General features: G+C 47.1%; 1 protein-coding gene across 2 annotated transcripts in view; it reads left to right on the top strand.

Moving 5' to 3' along the window:
• The first annotated feature begins 526 nt into the window (after positions 1–526).
• SNRK (SNF related kinase) overlaps positions 527–25375 on the top strand; it is a 44356-nt gene continuing 19507 nt past the window's right edge. Inside the window, exons 1-2 of one of the 2 annotated variants that reach the window (XM_040994316.1) lie at positions 527–635; positions 18184–18877. In XM_040994316.1, coding sequence (XP_040850250.1) covers positions 18289–18877 — 589 coding nt within the window. In that variant the 5' untranslated portion in view covers positions 527–635; positions 18184–18288. Of the gene's footprint in view, positions 636–9230; positions 9243–18183; positions 18878–25375 lie in introns of those variants that run through there. The other variant, XM_040994317.1, reaches the window with a different exon arrangement.

Raw genomic sequence — 25375 nt, forward strand, 5'->3', positions numbered from 1 at the left:
CTGAGACACTGCAAAGGCTATGTGACAGATACTGGGCTTTTCTCCTCAAAGAGCCACAAAAGTCAGTAAAATTCTTTCACATTGGGCCCAGATAGAAGAAACGAGAGTAAAAATAATGTTGTGTATTTGTGTGCACATAACAGAACTTCCTCCTTGGTCGCTGGGCGCTAGTTGGAGCGAGCACCTCGTGCCCCTAAGGCTGCGGGCTTCCTACCCTCTCATCTGCACCGACGGCTACCACTACTTTTCCCGGGCCATTGTTCCCGCGTCGCTGGGGCTTCCCCCTCTAGCGTCCCCCCCGACTTCCTTCCGTCACTCGCCCCGCAAGCCCCACTTGTTTCCTGGGGTCCCACGCGCAACGCCGTCTGCTCCGACGCCCTCGGGCCGCCTGCAGGTGCGCCCCGCCCTCCTCGGGCCCCGCCCCCGAAGCCCCGCCCCGGAGTTCGCGTCACGGTGACGCGCGCGCCGCGCAGGCGCCATTCGGGGCCCGCCCTCCTCCCCGAGGCCGGCCGCCCGCCTGCCCGCCCTCCCGCCCGCTCGGTATTATGATAAACGCTGGGTGCGGGGCTTCGGCGGCCGGGAGGGAGTTGTCGGCGCCGCGGCCGCTGCGGACGGACGGCCGCCGTCCTGCTGAGGTAAAGGAGGGCGAGCTGGGCCGGCGGGGCGGCGGGGGGCGCGCGCGGCCCGGGGAGCGGCGGCGTCGGGGATGAGGGGTGTCCGGGCCGGCCTCGTCAGCCGCCACCTCCGCTGGTCGCTCCGGGACCGGACGCCCGGGGCCGGACGGGCCGCCGCCGCCGCCGAGGGCGGAAAGTAAGTTGTGCGCTCGTCCGGGGAGGACGCGGCGGCCGCGGGCCTGGGCGGCGATGGGGGGGGGACCGGCCCCCGAGCGGCCGGCGTCCCTGCGGCGGGCGGGCCCTGCCCTTGCGGCCGCGGCGGGATTGCGGCACCTTCGGGGAGGCGCCCGCATCCCCGCGCCCCGCCCCGGAGCGGGCCCGAGCGGAGCGGGGAGGTCGGGGCAGCTCGGGGGGTGCTTCTCCCTTCCCCGAGCGGAACATGGAGAGACGTGGGACCGCAGCGCGGAGGGGTGCCTCGACCCCGACTGCAGCCTTTTTTTTTTTTTTTTTTTTTTTTTTTGCAATGGAACCGGGGTGGGGGGGGATGTTGTTGTCCGCGGAGAAAGGGGAGCGGGGTGAGGGAGGAGGAGGAACAGGGCCATCCCGAGGGACAGCTAGAATTTTTCTGGTTGGGAAGCCTGCGTTCTTCTCCGTAGTCATCGCCTGTTGAGTTCTTTTCTGGAACAGTTTTTTTTTGGGGGGGTGGGGGAGTGTGCGAGGGGAGGAAGCCCTACCCTCTCCTGTCTCGCTCGGACTGGGATCTCGGCGCAGTTAGCAGGCTTAATTTCTGGTTTTATTTGTTTTTCCTGGGCGATTCCTCGCAGTTGGATCAGATAACGCTCTAGGAGCTTCGTAAGGAGTTCGGGCCGGGCGCAGCCCTGGGGGAGGGGAGGGGGGAGAACTTGGCAGTGAGATGATTGTATCTGTAGACCGGTGACGATTTGGGAACTTTGGAATTGTCAGGCTGGTGTCTCCCGCTCGGTTCCTTGGAGAGCGTTCTCCGAGTCTGTGAAAGAGGCGGCAAAGCCCGGGGCATGTGTTCTAGATTGTAATCAGAGGTCAGGTGCAGACTGGCTAGCCGGTGGTGGTGGACCTGCAAGCGGCCAGGCGTATTGTTGAATCTTCACACTGAAAAGGCCCCTGCCAGGCGTTCCTCACAGGGCTTGGGGCGCCCTGTCCCATCCCAAATTGGTCTTTATCAGCGTGTTTATCAAAGTGTACTTCCCAGCCTGGGTTGTCAAGACTTATGTAATCAACTTGTTAATTTATAATCCTGTTCCATTGCTTTGCAGATTTATAAAACCATTCCCTTAAGGAAATCTGTCTTCAACGTCTGCTTACATATTTCTCTTGGAGTTGGGTTGCAGGACTGGAATGTACTGTTCAAGTGGAGATCCCAGCACATTAATTAGGCAGGTTGATGGTTGTTCATATTGGTCTGTCTGGGTGAGGGGACAGGTGCCATTCCCATAGGACAGGTCTAGAAATGAGACAAGTGATGGGACATCCCAAGGTCACACGTGGAGTTGAGTTAGAAATCAACTGCACAGTGCCAACTGTCCTTGATGCTCCCATCATCAAGATTTTCCAGGCAAGGGTTTTGAGGGCTGCCTTTCAGTTTTTAAAATTTGCATAGCTTCTTTCTATTGTCTCATGTTGTGCACAGAATTACTGTACTTGTATTTATGGTTCTGAATACATTCCCCTCACTCCCCGTGTTATTGCAGTAAGATCATTAGTTTAAAATGCAGTGGAGGGCCTGGTGCGATAGCCTAGCAGCTAAAGTCCTCCCCTTGCACGCAGCAGGATTCCATATGGGCTCCGTTTTAATCCTAGCAGCCCTGCTTCCCATCCAGCTCCCTGCTTGTGGCCTGGGGAAGCAGTCGAGGATGGCCCAGGTCCTTGGGACCCTGCACCCATGTGGGAGACCCGGAGGAGGCTCTGGGCTTCTGGCTTTGGATCGGCTCAGCTCTGGCCATTGCGGTCACTTGGGCTGTGAATCATTGGACGGAAGATCTTTCTGTCTCTCCTCCTCTTGGTATATCTGACTTTCCAATAAAAAATAAAATCTTAAACAAAACAAAACACAGTGGAGCTCAGAAGTTGTGTTAATTTACATTTTTTTTTAGATCAGAAAGGTAGAGTGGGCTCCTGTGGCTCAGATTTATCCCATAACCTACAGGAAAGGCTTTCACTGTCCCTGCTGGATTGAAGAATGCTGGGGACGTTTGTGCATCCCTCAGGAAGAGGTTCTGGTGTCCAAACCAGGCAGGGAACACCTGGCCCGCAGGCCGTACAGGGCAGCCTCCGGCTGGGACTTGAAATTCAATCAATCTATTGCAGACTAATTTTTAAGTTGATCGTTTTGTTTGCCCCACAGATTTTATTATAAATACCCACTGGTCCTGGCAGAAAATGTTCCCCAACCTGAACTAAACCTTCACTGTGGGTGTTGTTTTCCTACAGAAAGTGAAACTAAATAGAGAAGTTACTGAGTTTTGGAGCTCCTCAGGGAACTGTCGTTCTAGGTTTGGGTATAAATAAGGCATCTTTTTCTTTCCTGTGGGAGCTTATCTGAGGCTAACAGCTCATACTGCCCAGGAAGAAAAGGGACATGGGACCCTTCCTTGAGGCCAGGACCTGAGCAGGTAAATTCTTAGAGCAGCTTACTTAGTGGGGAAAGTTGAGTTGATTCTAGCAGCGTGAAAGATACACTTAGCCTTTGGTCATTTATTAATGAAGCTTTGTGTTTCTGTTTTTGGGGCCCTGGGATTGAAGGTAGCAATAGGACAGTAGACATGAAACAGTTGCTGTGTTTAGGAGTTAAAAAGCAGTTGGGGAGCAGCAAGGTAGACCAGGAGGATAGGAAGTGCTGCCTGTGGTGGTGAGGGCTGGAGAGGGCTGTGAGCACTCCGTCTTGGGGGTGCTTCACAGAAAAAGTGGTGGTTAAAGTGGACTCAAAGGGTGCTGGAGAGGGAGGGTGAGAGGACCAGACCAAGTGGCTGGCCAAGGACTGAGACCCAAGTGGGTAAAAGGGAATTGAGGAGGTAGAGGCAGCGCAGCTGTTCCTTCTTCAAAGCATTTGAAAGGATGCGCAGGATGGGGCCCTGGCTTTGGGAGGACGAGGAAGGAGTTGGGTGTTCTGTTGGGGTTTGGACAGCACTGGTGTAAAATCCCTCAGGCTCGGTGAGCCGGCCCTGGAAGTGTGTTTCTGCACCGCAGAGGAGCTCGCTTCCTCCTGGCTTTCCTGCACAGCTGTGCTGGGGTGTGGCCTTGTGTCCCACGGGAAGCTCGTTGCTTGCCAGTGGTGGGGGAGGGACCGCTCAAGACGATCTCTGCTCTGTCCAGCCTGGCCGTTGGTTTTTCTGTGGTCACTTCCAGGGCCTGCTGAAAGCCGGCTTGGGTAGGCTCTTCCAGGCCACGAATCAGGCCGCTCCCCCTTTCTTTGCTTAGCTTGGGTCCCCAGTCTCCTGGCACATGGCTGCTCACGGTTCCTTCCAAGTCAGAGGTCTAATCCCTGGGCTGTGATCTTGGAAGGTCTGGAGAGTGTGCAGACCCAGAGCAAGGCTCTCTGTGAATGCACGTGCCTCCCCGCTGTACATCATACTCACCTGGGCTGATCACTGGAGCTGTGCGGCTGTGCAGTGTGAGTGAACAGAGCCCTGTGGGCCGTGGGTCTCTCCTGTGGACAGGCCGCTGTCTTTCTCACACCAGAGGACTCGGCTCCTCAAAGGGAGGACGACCTCCCAGACCGACCAGAATCGTGTCTGGGACATCATCCTGCACTCGAGAGATAAGCATGTCATCTTTGTTGTTCTTTATCACTCTGATAATAGAACTGTACCTGTTTTAAATCAATAAGGTTGGATTTAAAGTGTTCAGTCATACTGTTCTAGAGCCAGAGACAGATCTTCTGTCTGTGCTAGCCTGTTGTAGAGGCGCAGGAGGTGTTTGTTCCTGGTCTTTCTGCCCAGTCAGAATGGCGTGGCCAGCCTCCGCTCTGCTGGAGTGGGTCTTGATGTCCCTCTGGGTTCCACCCCCCTGGCCACTGAAATCTTGGATTCTGCTTCTGAGACACGGTTCCCCACTGCATCCTCTCGGTGTCTGTCCTTATGTTAAAGACTAAGTAATCGTTCACCTGGGGACACCACCAGAAGTCCCCTTACCTGTCCCCCAGCCTCGTCTTGCCTGTCCAGATGGTTGGTTAAGCTGCTGGCTGATTGCTGCTCCCCTGCCGAGTCCTTTTTGGACCTCTTCTGCTCGCCTTGGTTTGTTCATTGAACTATGCATTTTGAGTAGATGCTGAGCTTGGCAAGCCCTGGGATAGACATGAGCTTAAGTGCACTGAACTGACCATTTATCCAGTGGGGTGGGTGGATTGTTCCCCTTGCACTGTTGATTGTGACCCCATGGTTGTGAAGAGCTGGATTAACCAAGGACCTGGTGCCGAATGTGGGAGCTGTGGAGGCGCATGAGGAGGGCAGGAGGAAGTCGAGGCAGAGACCTGTAAGTAGGGTACTGACGCGTGGGCAAGGACCAGCCAGACAAGGCCCTTCCTGCCTAGCTGATTGGGTCTGCTGATTGGACCTGACTCTCTCAGGTCTCTTTCCTGGAAAGCTTCCTCTCATTATTGCCAATTTCAATTCTTAGCTTCCACATAGAGTAGTTTTCTCTGGGTTGCCTTCTATGAATTCCCCAAGGCAGATTGGAGAGAAAGAACAAACAGCTCCTTTTATGCGTCTGTTCCTGTGAGCAGTTGGGAAGGTCGAGTCGGGAAGGGCCCCAGTGTATCCTGCAGAGGTGCTCAGGAGCCAGTGTGTTGGGCCTGTGGTAACATTAAGACGGTGAACTAGATGCAGCCCTTCAGATGCAGGAGAATTGTGGGAGGGAAGCCAGTTCTGAAAAGTTAGGGGGAGAGAATTCTTGAGTCATTTTGATCCCACTCACAGCTTGTTAATGTATATTATCCCATTTAGCTTTCACAATAACTGTCCAAAGTGGTAATTATCATTGTTTTATAGATAAAGACATGCCTGTTCTTACAAGTTGAGTAACTTGTTGGGCTCCCGTTCTGGGGCACTCTTTCCATTGAGTTAACGTGTTGCTCTGCAGATGTGCTGAACAAATGAGTTTTGATGCTTGCTGGAGCGCACCCCAGTGGTGAAATCAGGAAGAACATTTCACCGTGTGGTACTGGACACAGGGAGACTTGGGGTTGCTGTTCTGACCTCTCCAGTGTTCCTTCCCCCGCGTGTACACACGCACACTGTGTGCGGTCATGATATCTTATTCCCTATTGCCTAACTAGGGAAAAATATCTGAATATCTTGAACCTGGTTTATTGTTCAACCATGTCCGCTGTTAGAGAAACTTAGATATTTTAATGGACGTTTTATTCTTAAAGTATCTGCAGAACATTCTTGGCAACAAATATTCATGGATATGTTAGAGAATACTATATTCATGGATTTCTTTAGGATAATCATAGGAGTTGTGCAGCCTTTCTATTTAACAGTGGACGAAAGTAGAGTGAGTGAGTTTTCAAGGTACAGTGTAGCTTTCTGTTTTGCCTTGTCTTCTGCTGAGTCTCCCTTCATCGTCTCACAGCGTTATGAATGGCTCGAAGACATCTGAGTGAGGATGGATATTCACTCAGCAGTTTCAGGGCATAATTTAGTTCTTTTGCTTTCCTGTGTAAAAAGTATTTACTAATCCTCTTACAAAGAAAAATGCTTTTTTAGAAGGAAATGGAAAGAATGTCATTTGTAAACTACATTACAATTGCAGTTTGGGAAAAAAACTAAGTGTTTAGGCCAAAAATAAGACCTACCTAACTTTGAACCCGAGTTTCTTCCTGGGTTTTGGCTGGGCAGGAATCTTGCCTTCGCGGTTGGATGACTTACTGTGTAATGCTCTTGTTGGGGGCCCTCCTTGGTGTCTCCATGGCTGGTAGTTGCCTCTGTCTGAAAGGTTGTTTGCCTCTGATTCCCTTCCTCAACTTAACAGATCGGTTTGTAAACGTTTCAGCAGGTTAGTAGAATTACTTGGTGGTAATGTTTATTAGGTGAGTCCCCGTTTTGATTGATTGCTGGGATGGAATGGAGGAGCACCAGAAATGCCAGAGTGCCTAGATTTGTCTTAGTGCTTTTGCTTCGTGCTCGTGAGACAGGTGCCGGGGAGTTTCATTGTGTTGCGGGGGAGATGCGTACGGCCCGGGTGCCCAGGTGCCCAGGTGCCCAGGGTTGGCGCCCGGCTGAGGGCGTCTGCAGTCACTGTGGCCTTGCTTTCCCTTTTGCACAGTTGTTACGATCCCTCCATTTCGTCACTGCTTGCGAGGAGCTAAATGATGTAACAACAAGCCCGCTGCCTCTGAAGATGAAATTATAGTTCCTCATTTGAGATCTGCACTCACACAAAACTAGGATTCTGATGGGTGGCTGAGATAATTTTTTTAATTTAAGAAGTGAAAAAAAAGTTAGCTGTAGTTTTGTTGTAAATCTCACTTGTGAAAATACCTGTGTCAGTTAATGCTAGGTTTTAGGAAAGTAGTATGTGCATGGATGATAATGAGAGAGATCTGATGAGTCAAAACCAAAATTGATGTTTTATGGAACTTTGGAATGAACATCGAACTTCAGAAATTCTCTAATGAACTTTATTTTTGCAGTGCTGTCATGTGTTAACACAGAGGATTTTCCTCATCAGCTCTTTGATAACCTTTTTCTGTGTGTGTAACTCTTTAGTGACACCTTTAATTAAGCTTTAGTATAATTCAAAGATAGATATATGGTGAGTTATTACTGTGTCAGGTTTTCCATCAGTTGGAAAGGCAGGTTTGGTCACAGTTGATTAAATGGTGAGCCATGGCGGGTTTTTTGGAATCCGTCTTTTCCACATCCTTACTCACTTCTACTCAGAATCTTACACTGCTCAGTTCACCTTGCTTCTGCTCAGAATCCTAACTGCACCCCACCTGGCATCTGCTTGCCTCAGCCAGCGGGCCAGGGGCTGCCTCACGCTGCTGCCTTTTTCTCCCGTTTTGGCAGTAGGGTGCTTCTGCTCGCAGTGGAAGGGGCTTGGGGCAGCCTCTTCCTTTAGTGGCCAGCCTCTTTGACAGCCTGCGTTGGGCTAGCCTGTATAATCCGCTGTTTCCTTGTACATCCCATTTTATTATCTCATTTGTAAGATTCTAAAGGACAGGGACTGTGTCATGTCCTGGACAATCAGGGCTGAAATAACTGGTTAATGCCAGCTAGCGCTGTGGTGCTCCACTTCCCAGACTGAAGGCCCTCCCCCTCAGGAGCACTGTCTCAGAGGCGGCCTGTTTACTGAGATTGTATCCATAGGCATTAGACAGTATATTCTAAGGGAAATTGACTCATTGTTTCATAGACCTAATGAAAAAAATAAATTTGAATAATTAGTTAATTTTGTATGGAAAATAAAAAAGTTTAATAATGTTTGACTTTTCTAGATTAAGAACAGTATGCACTGTCAAAAATTGAAAGAGAAAACCATTAAAAGAAAAACCTGTAATCTAATTTAATATCTAATATTAATTTAATATCTATTACTTAATATTTTGTGTTTTTAAAGTAGGCATCCACATACATGCTTTTTTAAAAATTTGAGATCATATGCTATAAGATTTTGGTATATGAATTTTTAAAAAATTTGACAATATGTTCTGAGAATTTCCCCTTGAAATAGTTTCAGAACCTAGCAGCATGGTGTTAGTGTTGAATATATTATGACTTGCTCAACCATGCATTTTCATCGGCTGTTAGGTTATTTGTGGGGTATTGTTTTGGCTATAGATAAATATTACTGAACATTATTGGATATCAGAGTCCATGTCTTTATTTTGTCAAGACATGAAACTAATATAAATTGTCTGTTCCTAATCTGGAATACTCAAAGGCAGAAGGGGTTTGGATATTCTTTTAGTTTGGAATACTTGCATGTACATTTAAGATACCTTGAGAGAAAAGACCCAAATTTTAAACCCAGAATCCATTGATGTTTCAAGCAAACCTTATCCACAAAGCCTAAAGATGATTTTATGTAATTTTTAAAATAATTTCATGCATGAAGCAGAGTGGGATTTCTGCCTGTGTCTTTGGAGCGTTTGAGATTTCAGACAAGGGAAATGCTCGGCCTGTAGGGGGAGTAAGTCGGGGTGTGAATTATTGGAGCCCTCTCGGTTATCAGTCTCCCAAATTGCTTTTCGGAAAGTTAACTATCTCATCAGTGTCAGAATTGCCAAGTGATTCTGTCTTGGTAAGGTGCCAAGTGTCTTGGTTTATTGATTAAGCTTTTTTCTGTTCTAGGCTTTTGTTTTTGTTTTTTAAATTTTTTTACAATTTTAAGAAATTGCCATCTTTATCATAATATCAGGAAAAAAGATGGGAATGATTAATTGAGGTTTCTATAGTAGAAATAAAGCTTTAGGGGTCCTGGAGTAATGTCTCAATGGCTAAATCCTTACCTGGCAAGGGCTGGGATCCCATCTGGGTGCCAGTTCATGTCCCAGCTGTTTCATCTGTTCCATTTCCCATCCAGCTCTCTGCTTGTGAGCTGGGAAGGCAGCAGAGGATGGCCAAAGGCTTGGGACCTGCACCTGCATAGGTGACCCAAAAGAAGCTCCTGGCTTTGGAGTGGCTCAGCTTTGGCTGTTGTGGCTGCCTGGGCAGTGAACCAGCAGATGGAAAATCTTTTCTCTGTATCTCCTCTCTGTAAACCTGTCTTCCTAATAAAAATAAATAAATCTTAAAAAAAAAAAAGCTTTGGAGAAGAGGAAATTTAGACTGAGTTTTTAAATGTTCTGTGGCTTTGGTTTTCCCAGCTACAGTGAGTGATTGTGGATTGGCTGTGTTCATTTCAGATGATTTCTACATGCCAGTTTTGTTTAAATTACTATTTACTGCATACTAATTTTGAAGTCTCACCCTTAGGTAGAAATGGTGATATGCTTAGCATTTTCATCACTGTGACAAGAGGCAGATTCTGTTGGAGTTTGGACTGTTGGCATTGCTAGTTTACGTCTTGAGGCTTGCTTGTTAACCCCTTTCTGCCTGCTAATACTCAGCACTGCTCTGTGTGCGTTGGTGGTTTGGAATATATCCCAGTCCCGGGTGTGTACTGGATTGCCTTTTTATTGAGAACTTTACATGACTCAGGCCAGCACTTGCAGGCCTGAGTGACCTTGGCAGCAAGGTCGCTGTCCTGAGCCTGGAGCAGAATGCCCCTCATCTTCTGAGAGGCCCTCGAGGGTCCAGTAACATTGACTGGAGAAACAGTCAATACTTCGGCAGGCAAATGCTTTCTAAGAGCACCTGGAGGCAGAGTTTGGTTGGCAGCAACATTCCTGCTGATGAATACAAGCTTTTACTTTCTACTGTGTGGTTCCCGTCTTGATTCCATCCTGTGATTGCAGACTGACTGAGCGATAACCACAGCTGATCCAGTGAGAAACTGAGGATTCTTCTGGAACTCAGGAGCTGTTGACCTCTTGGTGGTTTTTGGTCTTGTGTGCTGGTTCCCAGGAGGAGGCGTGCGGTTCTAGGACTGCGAACAGTTGTCTGCTGTGGGTAAAGAGAACAACAGTGGTGACTGCCGGAGCGGTTGTGTGGTTGTGCTAGACCTGGGGGTTGTCGGTATTGCTGGAGGATTCAGTTTGATGTCTTGCTTTTGGCCTGTGCTACATTTGTTACACATTTCTTTAAATTGCAGCAGTGAGATCAGATTGGTAGTATTGATCAGGAGTGTTAGTTCTGCCGCTTCAGAGCATCTGGTTGTCCTGAGACTAAGGGTTGTAGGTTTTGAGTTTTTGGTGTTTGAATTGAGATGCCAGAACATTTCCCTGTAAGAAGCTCAAACACAGTGTTAACAGCAGTTTTGCACAGCTCAGCTGTTTATTGGATATAGCAGGTTGAAAGCATCGAAATAGGTGTTTTCAGTGTTAACATGTTTGTGAGGTCTTTGTGGATTGAAGTATTAGTGGAATTATTTGTAATTGGAATTTATAGTATTTCAAGGAAATGCTGAGAGGCTGTAGGATTGCCCTGACTCTTGTGCCTGGTCCCCTTTCCCGATTCCTGCATTTCTCACCCCCAGCCTTGGTCCCTGTCGGCGTCCGGCATACTTACTGTCAGGTTCCTTTGTCCACATCTCTTCTGCAGAGAGGTGAGAGTAGGTGACATTGCTTTGATGCACAGACCGGACTGCAGTGGTGGGGATGCCAACAAAAAGCTTAAAGTGAGTTCAGCAAGAGAAACGGGGCCAATTCCACCCAACACAGGTTTTGACAGCAGCTGCCTCTGCAACTGTTTTCTCAGAGCTTGCAGACCACGCGTGGGCCGCCCACACTTCCTTCCTTTTCTCCAGCCACACCTACATGCATCAGTTGCATCTGCTTGCCTGCTGGGAGAACATCAGTATATTCTTGCAACACACACTAGGACTTGTTTCTCAAACATGAATTTCCATTTTGTAAACATTCTTGGCTGGCTGGCCTCTTTCACGGAGGTCCAGCTGGGTCCTGCACATGCTACAAAGGCTGCCTCAGGATGGCTGAATTTAGTTGTATTTAAGTGTGTTCAAAAATGTCAGTGTAACTACGTGATTGATAAAAATATGGATTTAAAAGAACTCAGTGCATGGGGAAATGTCCATCATATAAAGTGGGAGAAGCAGTTACAGAAGTTCATGTGCAGTAGCTTAGCTTTCAAAGGAAGTCTGAGTGTGAAGAATGTATACTTGGGAGCCTGGCACAGTAGTCTAGTGGCTAAAGTCCTCACCTTGCTGTGCAGGATCCCATATGGGCACAAGTTCTAATCCCAGCAGCCCCGCTTCCCATCCAGCTCCCTGCCTGTGACCTGGGAAAGCAGTTGAGGATGGCCCAAAGCCTTGGGACCCTGTATCCGCGTTAGAGACCTGGAAGAGGCTCCTGGCTGTGGATTGGCGCAGTTCGGGCTGGTGCGGTCACTTCGGGGGGTGAATCAGTGGACAGGAGATCATCTTCTCTGTCTCTCTTCCTCTCTGTATGACTTTCCAATAAAAATGAATAATAAATCTTTTTTAAAAATTTAAAAAGAATGTGTGCTTGGATCTGTTCAGCTAGCGTAGGTGAGGTAACACGTGGCTTTGTTTTACTTTTCTGCATTCTCCACATTTTCTGTAGTGAATTTGAATTAATTCATCCTCCTTGTCTTCTCGGGAGAAATATTTTAACATGTTTAGAAGCCTCTAAATTGTTAACACAGAGGGCCAGATAGTGGATTCATTTTGGAAAAATCTCCTCTTTTGACCGTTTTTGCCAGTCTGTATGTTTTACTTGTATTTTCTCACCTAAGCAGATACTGCTTTCATGATTGATTTAGTTTTGTGAAAGGTAAGTAACAGAGAGAGAGAGAGAGACAGAGACTCTTCCCCTTGCTAGTTCCCTCTCCAGAAGCCACCAGTGGTCCACTTGAGCTGGGCTGAGACCAAATCCCAGAACTCCTGGGTGCCAAGCACTTGAGCTGCCTTCCAGGGTGCATTAGGAGGAAGCAGGTGCACTCTGATTTGGGATACAAGAGCTCCAAGTGGAAGCTTAGCCCATTGTGTCAGAAGGCCTGCCTCTCCTTCCACCATAGGAGCAGGAATGCAGAGGGCAGCGACAGGTCAGGTGAAGCAGGTGGGATGCAGTGTGGGAGAGCAGCCTTGGGAAGTCCTAGTTCTGGAAAGAGAAGTTATATGCGATTTGTCTGTTATCGCTGAAATGTCAATAGTACTGATTTTCTTTTCTTTTCTTTTCTTTTTTTTTTTGGATTTATTTATCTGTATTAAAATGTCAGATATGCAGAGAGGAGGAGAGACAGAGAGGAAGATCTTTCATCCAACGATTCACTCCCCAAGTGACCGCAATGACCAGTGCTGTGCAGATCCGAAGCCAGCATCCAGGGACTTCTTTCTGGGTCTCCCACGCAGGTGCAGGGTCCTAAGACTTTGGGCCGTTTTTGACTGCCTTCCCAGGCCACAGGCAGGGAGCTAGATGGGAAGTGGGGCTGCTGGGATTAGAACCGACGACCAAATGGTTTCCCGGCACATGCAACGTGAGGGCTTTAGCCACTAGAATACTGTGCCAGGCCCAATAATGCTATTTTCAGTTTTAGAATTACAGATTCCTGTTTTTAAAAATACTTGCTGTCTTCTGCTGCCGAAAGGCAGAGAGATGTGTTGGCAGTGGGTCAGCCAAGAGTCGAACTAGCACTCTAGTGGTAGTTAGGCACTGCCAGCTTAACCTGATGCACTCTGAAGGTAGGCATGAGGGACCTTTTTAATTCTGTGTCCCTATTCTGTTTTCCGAATTTCTTGTAAGAACATATTAATGTGGTGGGGAAAAATGTAAGGGAACATTGAGTCCTTTTTGAAAGGGTAAATTTGGTACATATCATCTTAATTTTTTAAAGCAAATACTTAGGTTTTACGAGATAGTTTATTGAAAAATCATCAACCTTTAATGTCCCACTAGAGACCTGTCTTACCTCACAGTCTTGGGCAGCACTCATTTTCAATTTAATATATTTTTAGGAAACTGAACAGAAATTTTTATGAAAGCACAAGAGCCCTCCTTGGCTTATAATATTGAACAGCTAAGCCTTTCTGCCTGGGCGTTGAGTGTGCGTGCAGCTGTGGTGCTGGTCATAGTCATAGCCGCCTTGACCGAGTGCGAGCTCTGTGCCGGGCTTGTCCCATTAACTCACTTGATTCTTGCCACAGCCGGTGAGGTTTAGTTAGCACCACTGTCTGACGAGCAGGCTGACCCCACAGAGCAGGCTAGTTAGTCCCTTGCTGAAGTCCTTGCTGAGGTGGCCAACGACAGGGGAGCTGGGATGCAGATCCTCCCTTGACCTTCAGAAGCAATGCTCAGTCAGTGGAGAACCACAGTGCCATGCCACGAAGCCTGGAGAAAACAGACGCTGTTGGAAAGAGAAGCAGTGAGGCTGGTGGGGAAGACGGTGTCACCCTGGGCTCTGAGGGTGCGAGCAGAGCATCCCGGCCTGTCGCTGCCTAACCAAGCTGTGGCTTTGCTGGCTACTTTGTGTTGCAGCCCTGCCTGCCTCTTCTTTTCTCCACCTTTCCGCAGTAGACTCAGCTTCACACCTGGGGGTCACCCCTTTCCTTCTCCTCTCCCCTTTCCCGTGTACTCTCTGCACTCCCTTCTCACAGGTGCACAGTGTGAGCTCAGGCTTAACCGTGTGCCCGACACCACTCATTCTTAGTGCATAGTATGAAAGGCCTGGCCGGGATCAATATTTCAGTTGTGATTTTCTGTTGTCCTGGAAGGGCCAGTGAGGCTGCCTCAGTGCTCTGCTTGAAATTTTGTTCTTAGAGGGAGTTTCTTTCTCACCTGCCAAATGTCAGGCCCCCAAGGTGAAGGTGTTTTGTGCTTGCAGGTGTCCTAATGGATTTCTGCTTGCCTCCTGGAGGGCTGCCATTGTGCCTGTTTGTGGGCGTTTCAGAGCCCCGGGGGAGGGGGCTCATGAGTGTGCAGTGGGCTCTGAAGCCCCATGGGCCTAGGGCAGGCCACTTGGCAGCCAGGGGCAGCCTCCCTGAGGAGTGTGGGGGAGCAGCCTGGGGCATTGGGAAAGTCGCATTCTGCTGTCACTTTGGTGGGATGGTCTCTGCCCTGTCCGCCTGGAGGAGTGTCTGCACCCTTCACTCTGAGATTTGGGTCCTTAGCTGCTGCTTTCTGGAGCTGGATTCCCAGAGGCTGGCAAGCGGAGTGGGGAGACTGGGCGCTCGGACAGGCGTGGACATTTTCTACTTTTGTCTGGAATCTGACCTCTGTGTTTGTAGTTTGACCTTAAGCAAAGTTAAAACAGGTAGAACAGCACTGAAATATTTTCTTTTAGGAAAAAGCAACTGACAATACACAGCGATAACGAGGACTGGTCAGTAGGCAGTTTGCGGGTGTGTCTTGGGCGCCTGGTATAAATTCACGTTTATTTTCTGTAAGCCACATTTTGACATGTGGCATCAATGTTCAGAATGACTTTCAGCCACAGAAAAGCTCCTCAGAGATCAGAAAATGACCTAATAATTTTGTACTGACTCAAATTGCCCTTGCTGGTAGAATTGGACAGCGGGCCATTACTTAAAAAGCTGTTTACTAACAAGGCTATTTGTCTTCCCAACCATCAGTTGAGGTAATCCCTTCTTCTGTGTGTGACTTAATCGTTTGTTGTAGGCTCCAAGCAAGGGATGCCCTCGCCAAGCAGCAGAATCTTGCATTGTGAGAGGGGTCATTTTGCTGTGGGTTCCATGGGCTTGCTGGGGATCCCGGGTCACTTCGTTCTGCCCTTTGCCCGGCGCAGGACGGGGAGGCAGTAAGGCATTGGCAGTAACCTCTCTGGGTGTCTGGGACCCTGGCAGAAAGACTTAAACAATTTATTGAAATAAAATGGTCTTAATACAAGCCATTTAAAATGGTTTTAATTCAGATTCATTCTTCAAGTCTTACTTATATGCCACTTTCCAGGAACACAAATTAATGGACACCTAAGAATTTCATGTTAGAAATAGCCTGAAAGAATCTGTGTTGAGAGCTAAAGTTGCATTTGTAAGCTTGTGAAGTGGAAATTTAGATGTATTTGGGTAGAATTTTAGGAGTAATTACCACCCATATAATTAATTGAAGTTGGAGATTTAAAGATATTCTTTTCAAATTTTAAATAGATCTGTACTTAAGTTTCTTATGGGAAGCTGCTATCCAAATAAAGGGAGTTATTTCAATTTGGATTTCCCTGCTAATGAAAAGTATTAAATTATTATTAACATTGCTAACTCATGGGACAGGGAAGGTACATGGTAGGGAAGAGGTTTTTTCCTCCTCCTACAGCTGTGTATTGAATAGGTTTCATCTGAGTAGAAACAGGATTGACTTGAGTTTTTGAAATGAATTTGCAGAAACAGCACAGGGTAGGTTTCATTTCCAAGTCTTTTTTACATCTGGCCCGTTTCCTAGGCCACGTTACTTGGAATGTCTGCTTACAGCAGGGCTCATCGTTACTGTCTCTTGAGAACACTGGTCAGGTGATGTGGCTGTGAATAGCAGTGCTATTGATTGTCGCTGTAATGGCTACAGCGTTAAGCAGCATGCCAGGAGACCACTAACGTGGACTTGGTTAGCCTGTGGTAGCAGCCCAATGTCTGAGGTACTGGATTCAGATAATACTGGTTCAGATAATTTTTGAGGTGATATGGCTGGAAGAATGGCTCCTTTTGGAGTTGATCTTTTCCTCTGAAGATACTATTATCCTAAAAGTAACATTGATTAGAGTGGTTGAATCTTTGTAAAGGGTGTGGGCTTGAAAATCTGAAGTAGGACTTCGTGTTAGTATCTGCACCGAATGGAGTCTTTTGCATCCTCCACCAGTCTGCTTCCCCGGCTGTGAAGGTGAGATGCTGCTGCTTTGTCAGGAGTGTCAGTCTGATGAGTTTGGTGCAAGTGCCCTGGTGGTTTTGCAATAAATGACTTTTTCCTCTGTTGTTTCAAAGAGGGATGAAGTTTCAAGAAATTACTAGTGCTTATGCTTCTTAAAGAAAAGAAAAAAGGAAAAAAAGAAACACCCCCAATTGTGTGTGAAGATTTAGAGTCTTGGGATTATGTTCCGCTCCGTGGGTGAACTCTGGTTAGTCCTGGTCCTGCTAACAGGTACCTGAGAAGGGAGCCTTGTGCTGGGAGTGTCAGAGAGGCCCAGTGGCAGCTGCAGATGTGCCGGGGGCGGGGGGCGGGGCTCGGAGCTCCTTCTGGGGACTGCTGTGTTCCTCAGTGACTTCCTTTACTCAATTCTATTACATTTTAGTTAGGATGGTCTCAGTGGAAGTTGAGCCTATGAGATTTACACCTTAATTTGTGTAATTATGTGTATGTATTTATTTCTTTGGAATCAAGATCAATTTTAAGAAACTAGTCTACTTACAGTTTTTCATTTTGATACAGTTTGAGAATCTTGACTGCCATATGAAATTGGGTCTTTAAGATCATATATAGTCTTTAGGATTTAAATGGCCTGAAAGAAAGAATACGTGGTCATTTACGCTCAGTATATAAATAGATCATGATGGGTTATATCTGAATGTTGGAAAGCCATAACAAAGTGTAAAGAATGAGGAGTAGTCAGCCTGTGTTTATAAGCACCTGCTGTGTGCCTTGTCTTTCCTGTGGCAGGCACTAATGAAACAGTTGACCTCCTCCATATTTTGAAAGAAAGTTGTATCCCAAAAATGTAAGGAAGTTTTGAAAACTAGGCATAAGCCCTGTTGTGCTGGGAGAACAGACTGGAGTGCGAGCTAGGGTAGCTGAGCTAGGTAGGGTAGCCATCCTCAGGCACCTGCTGTCCTCTGGGCAGATGCTGGGCTGAGATACCAGGATTCCGTGAGATGCAGGGATTGCAAGCCACTGTGCAGAGAAGGGAATTCTAGCCCGGAAGGTTGAAGAAGGCTGTGCTGAAAGAATTTTTTTGTGTGTGCTTGAAATACTGCTAATCTTTGGACAGTAGGGAAAAATTGTTGGGTTTTATCCAAATGCTTTTAAAGACATTACTTCAAATTCTGGAAATTTTATTTTAAATATTTATTTATTTGAAAATCAAAAGTTGTAGAGAAAATGAGAAAGAGAGAAACACATCAAGTAATCTTCCAACTGCTGGTTCACTCCCCAAATGGCTGCAACAGCCAAGGCTGGGCCAGACTGAAGCCGGGATCCGTGTGAGTAGAGAGGCCCAATTGCTTGGGTCACTTGCTGCTGCTTTTCAAGGCATGTTAGCAGGGAGCTGGATCTCAAAAGGAGTAGCCACCTTTCTAACTGGAGCCCATTTGAGATACTAGCATTGTAGGTGGCAGCTTAACGCACTGTGCCACAGTGGTGGCCTCGAATTATTTGTTTTTAAATAGAATTTATCAACTCCAATTTTCTTATTTATGATATCGCCAAGAAGTTGCTTCCATAAAATTCTTTTTAGTTTGTAAAATTCAGCATGTAGTTAAGTTCTCAACTTTAAAAATACTAACTGTAGGGCCCCGCAGTGTGGCCTAGTGGCTAAAGTCCTCGCCTTGAACATGCCGGGATCCCATATGGGCACTGGTTCTGATTCCGGCAGCTCCACTTCCCATCCCGCTCCCTGCTTGTGGCCTGGGAAAGTAGTCGAGGACGGCCCAAAGCCTTGGGACCCTGCACCTGTGTGGGAGACCTGGAAGAGATTCCTGGATCCTGGCTTCGGACCGGCATAGCATCGGCCGTTGTGCTCACTTGGGGAGTGAATCATTGGATGGAAGATCTTCCTCTCTGTCTCTCCTCCTCTCTGTATATCTGACTTTCCAATAAATAAATAAATCTTAAAAAAAAAAAACTTAGTCTAAATATAGAAATATGTTCTCACAAATTACCTTGACTTATTTTGTGGCTCAATTTATTTACCTGAAGCTTTTCTGAAAGTATAAGAGACAAAATGAAGCCATGTAAAAGTTTGTTCTAGAAGGAAAAGTTACAGAAACTTAATTTTCACTTTTCCCTTTTTTGCAGATGTCCTTGATGAGACTGAAAATGAGTTTCTTATCTTCATCTGATATTCTTATATGAGAAACTCCATCTCAGACACTCTGAATATTTTGCCTTCTGTTGACCAGCATGGCAGGATTCAAGAGAGGATACGATGGCAAGATTGCTGGATTATACGATCTGGATAAAACCTTGGGGCGCGGTCATTTTGCAGTGGTTAAGCTTGCCAGGCATGTCTTCACAGGCGAGAAGGTGGCAGTCAAAGTTATTGACAAGACCAAACTGGACACTCTAGCCACTGGCCATCTGTTCCAGGAAGTGAGATGCATGAAGCTGGTGCAGCATCCTAACATCGTCCGCCTGTATGAGGTCATTGACACCCAGACCAAGCTGTATCTTATTCTAGAACTTGGGGATGGAGGCGATATGTTTGATTACATAATGAAGCACGAGGAAGGTCTTAATGAAGATTTGGCCAAGAAGTACTTTGCTCAGATAGTGCACGCTATATCTTACTGCCATAAACTCCATGTGGTTCATAGAGACTTAAAACCAGAGAATGTAGTCTTCTTTGAAAAGCAAGGTCTTGTAAAGTTGACAGACTTTGGTTTCAGCAACAAGTTCCAGCCAGGGAAGAAGCTCACGACAAGCTGTGGGTCTCTTGCCTATTCTGCTCCGGAAATCCTGCTTGGCGACGAGTATGACGCACCTGCAGTAGGTAGGTCACGTGCTCTGCAGGGGCTCGCTTGGATTCTGCCAGCTATTTAATTGACGTTTATGCAAAAATGATTTCTCAAGGAATCTCAGTTCCCTTAGTGGAGTTTCAGGAGTGCCACAGATCCCTGAGGCTAGCAGTTGGTTTATTTCAACCTTCAAACGGCTAGTTTCTTTTTCTTTCTTTTTTTAAAATTAGGACACAAAGGGTCAAGGGTTACATAAAAGTGGGTAAGATCACTGTTTCCACATTTTTATGTGTGTGTGTCTGGGGTGAGGAGGGGGATAAAGGGAGAAGCCTCACCCAGCATCCCACCCCATCCCAGGGTCCCCGGCGTGGGGATGCTTCGCGGGTCCTGCTCAGGTGGTTTTGATAGTTCAGCAGTTCTGAATTGCTGCCAGTCTCGCCATTCCGAGCATGATGAAATGTCTCCAGAATCCACTGGCTGACATAGTTCACCTCAGATTTTCACTGCCAACACGTCGGGGGTAGATGATCGACTTATTCTGTCCCTCATCCTCTGTTGTGGTACCAGGTGTTCTCTGCAGGTTCCGATGGACTGCTAAATGGCTAGTTTCTAAAGTGGATCTGCCAGAGCAAAGGTGCGGAGTGATGCTGAGCTGATCTCAGCTGCTCCCTGTGAGTTTTTTCCCCTTAAGATCTAGTACCGTTCCCTCCTTAGCTGTTTCTGGGAGTGACCCCCAGTCATCTCCTTCCTGTGAATATCCTTTAGCAATGATTGGAGACCCATATTTGTAAAACTACTATGAAATACTACAGTGCAGTGCAAGTAGTTTAGGTATTAAAATCATTTGTTAACTGTGAGCTTGACTAGATAGCTTGACCTCTCTCTCTCTCTCTCTCTCTCTCTCTCTCTCTCTCTCTCTCTCTCTCTCTCTCTCTCTCTCTCTCTCAGTTCTTTATCCCTAAAGTGGGGTTAAATTTGACACAGGTCTTTCATTCCTGTAGTACCTGGTTTGCTTTCCCAGGGGCCTGTGCAGTGACTGTGCGTCTTCCTGTTCAGAATGGGAAGCTGGTATCCGAAGTGGCTGCAGCATGCTGTGCTCTGGAGGGGTCTCAGCCCCAGGGGGTCCCAGCTGCCCTCTGCCTCCCTCCCAACAGTGGCACAAGTAGATACGTAAACAAATGTTCACTTCTTTTCAGCCTGTCAGCTCTGTCCCTTCGGGAGTAGATCTTTTTGGAAGCTCATGAAGAGTTTACTCTTACTTCTTAAGGATTTATTGACCTAAAAATGCACTCATTTCATTTTTTAAGTTTAATTTTAGAAAAATACATCCTTATGTTACATGCACATGATGTAGAGTCTGTATATTTTATTTTTTAAATTTGCGTTCAGAAGATCGCTTGAATTTGGGTTACAGTTTAATGACCAAGTCACATTGAAGAGTGCCGGGGTGCGGTGCTGAGCAGTCTGTACACTGAGACCCTGGTTTCTTTGTTTTTTTCTCCCTTCATGTAAGCTGTGTCTGGAAAAGAAAGGGTGGATGAATGATTTTTATCCACCCCAGTTAAGCTACACTGAAATCTTTGATCGGAATATTGGATCCAGAGATTTTTGATTGGTGGGATCACCCTAATCAAAAAGGGAAACCCAGAATTTACAGAAAACACACAAGTGTCTGACCAGGAGAGCTGCTCGGCCTCGTTGGGACAGGGCACAGCAGTGCCGTGTCAGACGTGCCACACCGGGAAAAACGGCCAGGCCAGGTGCTGCTGAGACTGTTGGGAGAAGGTTTGATGTTTAGAAGGAAACGTGACAATATCTGCCAAAGAATGATGCATGTACATTTTGTGACACAACGGTTCTTTCAGTCATTCCTCAAGAGATTTCCTTAAAAGATTTATTTATTTTTCTAATTTGAAGAGATTTACAAAGAGGAGGAAATAGTGTGTCCCCCGTCTGCTGGAAGATGGCCACTCCCCTAAGGGCCGCCACAGCCGGAGCTGAGCTGACCCGAAGCCAGGAGCCTGGAGTCTCTTCTGGGTCTCCCATGCGTGTGCAGGGTCCCAAAGCTTTGCGCTACCCTCAAGTGCTTTCCCAGGCCACAGGCAGGGAGTAGCAGGATGGGAAGCAGGGCCATTGGGATTAGAACCAGTGCCCATATGGGATCCTGGCACATGCAAGTTGAGAATTTAGCCACTAGGCTATGCTGCCAGGCCCTCTACTTTGCTTTTAATCATAAACGTTTTCTTTGTTTTTATTTATAGTAAATATTTGTTTTTGCTTCATTTTGCAAATTTCTTGATCTGTATCCTTGGTTATTTTTACTTTGTTAGCTCTGCAATCCTTTCAGAAAGGATTCGTGAAAGCATTCCCCAACAGCCTTTGTCTAAAAAGGCCCTGACATTTGATTGATAGTCAGGTAATAGAAATGTGGATTGAAATTCATTTTCTTGTCAATTTCAAATATACATGTTTTACACTTGCTTTTTTGTCTGTGTCTCCTTCCAAAGTTGCCAGTGACAAGTTGAGAATCTCTGTCTTTTGGTAAGACCCCGTTTTGTTAATGATTGGGATATATAATTTTTAACTCTTCTCAAAGCATTTGACTGGATTTTCTTGGTGGGGTGGGGGTTTTTCTTTTGTTAATTTGTTTCCTCCTTTTGTTGTGCTGATTTTCTTAGGCCTGTGGGGGATGTTACTAATTGTCCATCTGTGTTTCTTTAGGTAGCCTGTGATGTGTGAAAGGACAGGGTGTGGCAGGCTGTGTTTGCTGTGGGGGAGACTGTCAGTACCTCGCTCGGGCACTGTCCTACCCTGTTCGCAGTGGTTCGTCATGGCTCCTGCCTGGCCCTGTGTCTCTCCTAGGTGTGCTGGTACTAATGTAGAGCTCTGAGCAGGGAGGAGTTAGAGCTGAGTTCCCCTCTGAGGTTGTCCTGAGGCAGTTCCTTCCCTTCCAGAGAGGAGCACCCAGAGGTCCCTACAGGCTGTTTGGGACTCTGCTGTCCTCTCTCACTGTGCTCCTGCCTGCAGTCTGTTCTGTCATGCCCAGGGATTAAGGGGAGAGAGTGGTGGCAACATCATGCTTGCGAGCTGTTGGTTCAGCTGCTCCTGTGGGTTTCACTGAGTTGGAAGGGAAAGGGGGAAGGCGGTTTGTGTGAAAACTAGCATCTCCCTGCAGGCGTTGTCCTCCTGTGGTAGAGCTTGCGATGCAGCGGTGTAGGTGGGTGGGGAGAGCTCATGGCTGCTGGTTTCCCCTGTGGGCGCCAGGGCGCTGCCCCTGCCCTGCTGACTGAGAGTCACTGTGGGCCCCTGCTGTGCTGAAGCCAGTGGGTGCCTTGCCACTTGCCCTGTGGGGTGGCCCAATTGTGCAAGACTTCAGATGTGGTTAGCTTTCTGGAAAAATCTGCAAAAAGCCTGTATACCACTCCTGCTTCAGTATTTCTCATATTTGCAGCTCAGCATTTAATGGAAGTTATCTCGAGTCGTGACGTATATCCAGTGTATTAGTGTGCAGCGAACAAGGATTCTTGGTGAGTCCTTATTTGCCCAACATTCAGATGTTACTCTTCGCCTGCTCTTAGGAAGACAGGGATAGAAAGGAATAATTTCAGCTGCTCAATAGCACGTACAAAGACTTCAAAGTCAGTCCCCTGCTTTACGGTGGGACTGGCTGTCCTGCTGCACTCAGAATAAGGCGGGAATGCACGCACACGCACCGTTCTCAATCCACATGGGCCCCCTAGGCAGCTCAGGTGGAAGGAGATAGACTGTCCTTACCTGCAGGGGATGGGGCTGTCTGTATGAAAATCCAAAGGAACCTGCCAAGTTGTTACTGCTAATATGTGAATCTAACATCATAGATTAGAGACCAACACAGAAAAACTGATTGTATTTCTATAATATTCGGAGTCAGTGTGTGGGGAACAAAATTTAAAGCAGTGCTGCTGAAGATGAGATACTTAGGTGTCCATCTTAATACACATCGAACAAAGATTTATTCTGAAATTGACAAAGCAAAATGAGAGATACCAAAGAAGGCTTAAATAAATGGGGGGGTGGGGCACAGCGTTTCATGTTAGAAGGCAACACAGCATGGATGTCCTTCCTTTCCAGTCCCTATCAAAAACCTACAGTGTTTTTGTAGACATGGACAACATTTTCTAAAATTTGTATGGAAAGGTAAAGAACTTACAATAGCTTGTGTAATTTTTTTTTTTTTAAAGATTTATTTTTATTATTTTTTTATTGGAAAGGCGGATATACAGAGAGGAGAGACAGAGAGGAAGATCTTCCGTCCGATGATTCACTCCCCAAGTGAGCGCAACGGGCCGATACTATGCCGATCTGAAGCCAGGAGCCTCTTCTGGGTCTCCCACGCGGGTGCAGGGTCCCAAAGCTTTGGGCCGTCCTCGACTGCTTTCCCAGGCCACAGGCAGGGAGCTGGAAGGGAAGCGGGGCTGCCGGGATTAGAACCGGCGCCCATATGGGATCCCGGGCGTGCAAGGCGAGGACCTTTAACCACTGCGCCACCGCGCCGGGGCCCTAGCTTGTGTAATTTTGACGAGAACTAGGAGAGGAATGAGTGACATGGCTGCTTTAAATAGCAGTTGGGCAGTTTCTTAGAAAACTGATGGACTTGCCATGTGACCCTGTAGTTGTACTCCTGGGTCCTTATCCCAAAGAAATAGATACGTGTGAGCTCATAAAAACCTGTACATGGGGCTTCTCGCAGCCTTCTGTGCAGGAACGAGAAGCTGAACAGCACAGACCAGCGCTCCGTGGCAAGGGTTATGCTGTCATGTTTTACTCGAATCGTGGAATATGGAATGCTGTGCAGCAGTAAAAAGGAGCAAGCTATTGATCTGGCAGCTTGAACAGATCGGAAGGAAATTGTGCTACATGAAAAAAAATCCATCTCCTATTGTGTGCTGTGGTTGTCAGGAGAGGGTCATGCAAGGCTAGTATGACAGCTTTCTCATGATGGAACACTTAGTAACAGCTGCACAAATCAGCTCTTGTGATTAAATCACATGGGAGCTATAAGTAAAAGGATGAAATCTAAATGGACTCTGTACTAACATCAGTTTTCTAGTTTTGGTATTATACTCTAGTTTAGATGTTGGCATCTTGGGCTTGACATGGTGGCTCAGTTGGCAAATCCTTCCCCCTGTAAGTGCCAGGGCACTAGTTCATGTCCTGGCTTCTCCATTTCCCCTCCAGCTCCCTGCCTGTGGCCTGGGAAAGCAGTTGAGGATGGTCCAAAGCTTTGGGACCCTGCACCCTCGTGTGAGACCTGAAAGATGCTCCTGGCATATTAGCTGAACTCAGCTTTGGCTGTTGAGGCCATTTGGGAAGTGAACTAGCAGACAGAAGATCTGTCTTTCCTCCTCTCTGTAAATCTACCTTTCCAATAGTAATTTAAAAAAAATTTTAAGATGTTAGCATCTGGAATTGAGTGAAGAATGTGTAGGATTGCAGTTGCTATGCATTCATGATTATTTCAAAATTAAAATAAATGTGTGTGTGTATATATATATTGCTCATTGCCTAAAAGACAAGTGTGTCAGCATGCATGTTGCTCAGGGTGCAGTTTTTTGTTTTACTTTGGGACTACTGTCTGATTGTGATCTGGGAATGGAGGGCAGCACGGGGAATGCACAGCATCTTGGCTAACACGTCATTCCTGCACTGCTTTTGGAGACGGGCATTTTAAAGCTGGATAGTCACTGCAGCTTTGGTGTGTTCACAAAGGTGACAGTGTTTAATCTTAACCATGTTAACATCTGGTAATTTATTTTAGAGTGGTGTTTGTTTTTCTGGGAGAGAGAGAGACATAGATACACAGAGATAGTTCCACCATTGCCCGAAGCGTGGAGCTGGTAACCTGATCCAGGTCTCCCATTTGGGTGTCAAAACCCACTAACTTAAAAGGAAAAATAAGTTTCATTTATTGGAAATGCAGTTAGGGAGAGATGGAGCTCTTCCATCTGCTAACTTAGTCCCCAGGAGTCTGCCAGTGGCCGGAGCTTGGAGCCCGGAACTCCACCTGGGTTGCCCAGGTGGGTGTCGGCGGGTCAGGTGCTTGAGCTGTAGTCTGTTGTTTTCCCAAGCACCTTAGCCAAAGGAGATAGATCAGACGTGGAGCAACCAAAAGTAGAACCCGAGTTCTCATGGCACGACAGCATCTCAGGTGGCAGTTTAATGCACTGTGCCACAACACTGGCCCCAGAACCCAGTAACCTGAGCTACCCTGCTGCCGCCTGGGATCTGCATTAGCAGGGAGCTGGGGTTGATGGCCCGCCCCGTTCCTCCATGTGGACATGGGCTCCCTGGGGATGTCTCCACACTGGACCACACCTGACTCTACAGTAGTGGGCCTTACCCTTTCTCATTCTTAGGCTATCGACACATCTTATAACTGTGTTCTTAAGAATCTTTGTTCCTTACTTAATGCAAGTATATGTCTAAAAATGGCTCTCTGGTTGTGCAGAGTGAATTTGCCCTATCTTATGAAAAGATAGATTAGTGAAACATAA

This window comes from Ochotona curzoniae, unplaced genomic scaffold, assembly GCF_017591425.1.
Source record: "Ochotona curzoniae isolate NIBS_2020 unplaced genomic scaffold, NIBS_Ocur_1.0 contig_908, whole genome shotgun sequence".
NCBI lineage: Eukaryota > Metazoa > Chordata > Mammalia > Lagomorpha > Ochotonidae > Ochotona > Ochotona curzoniae.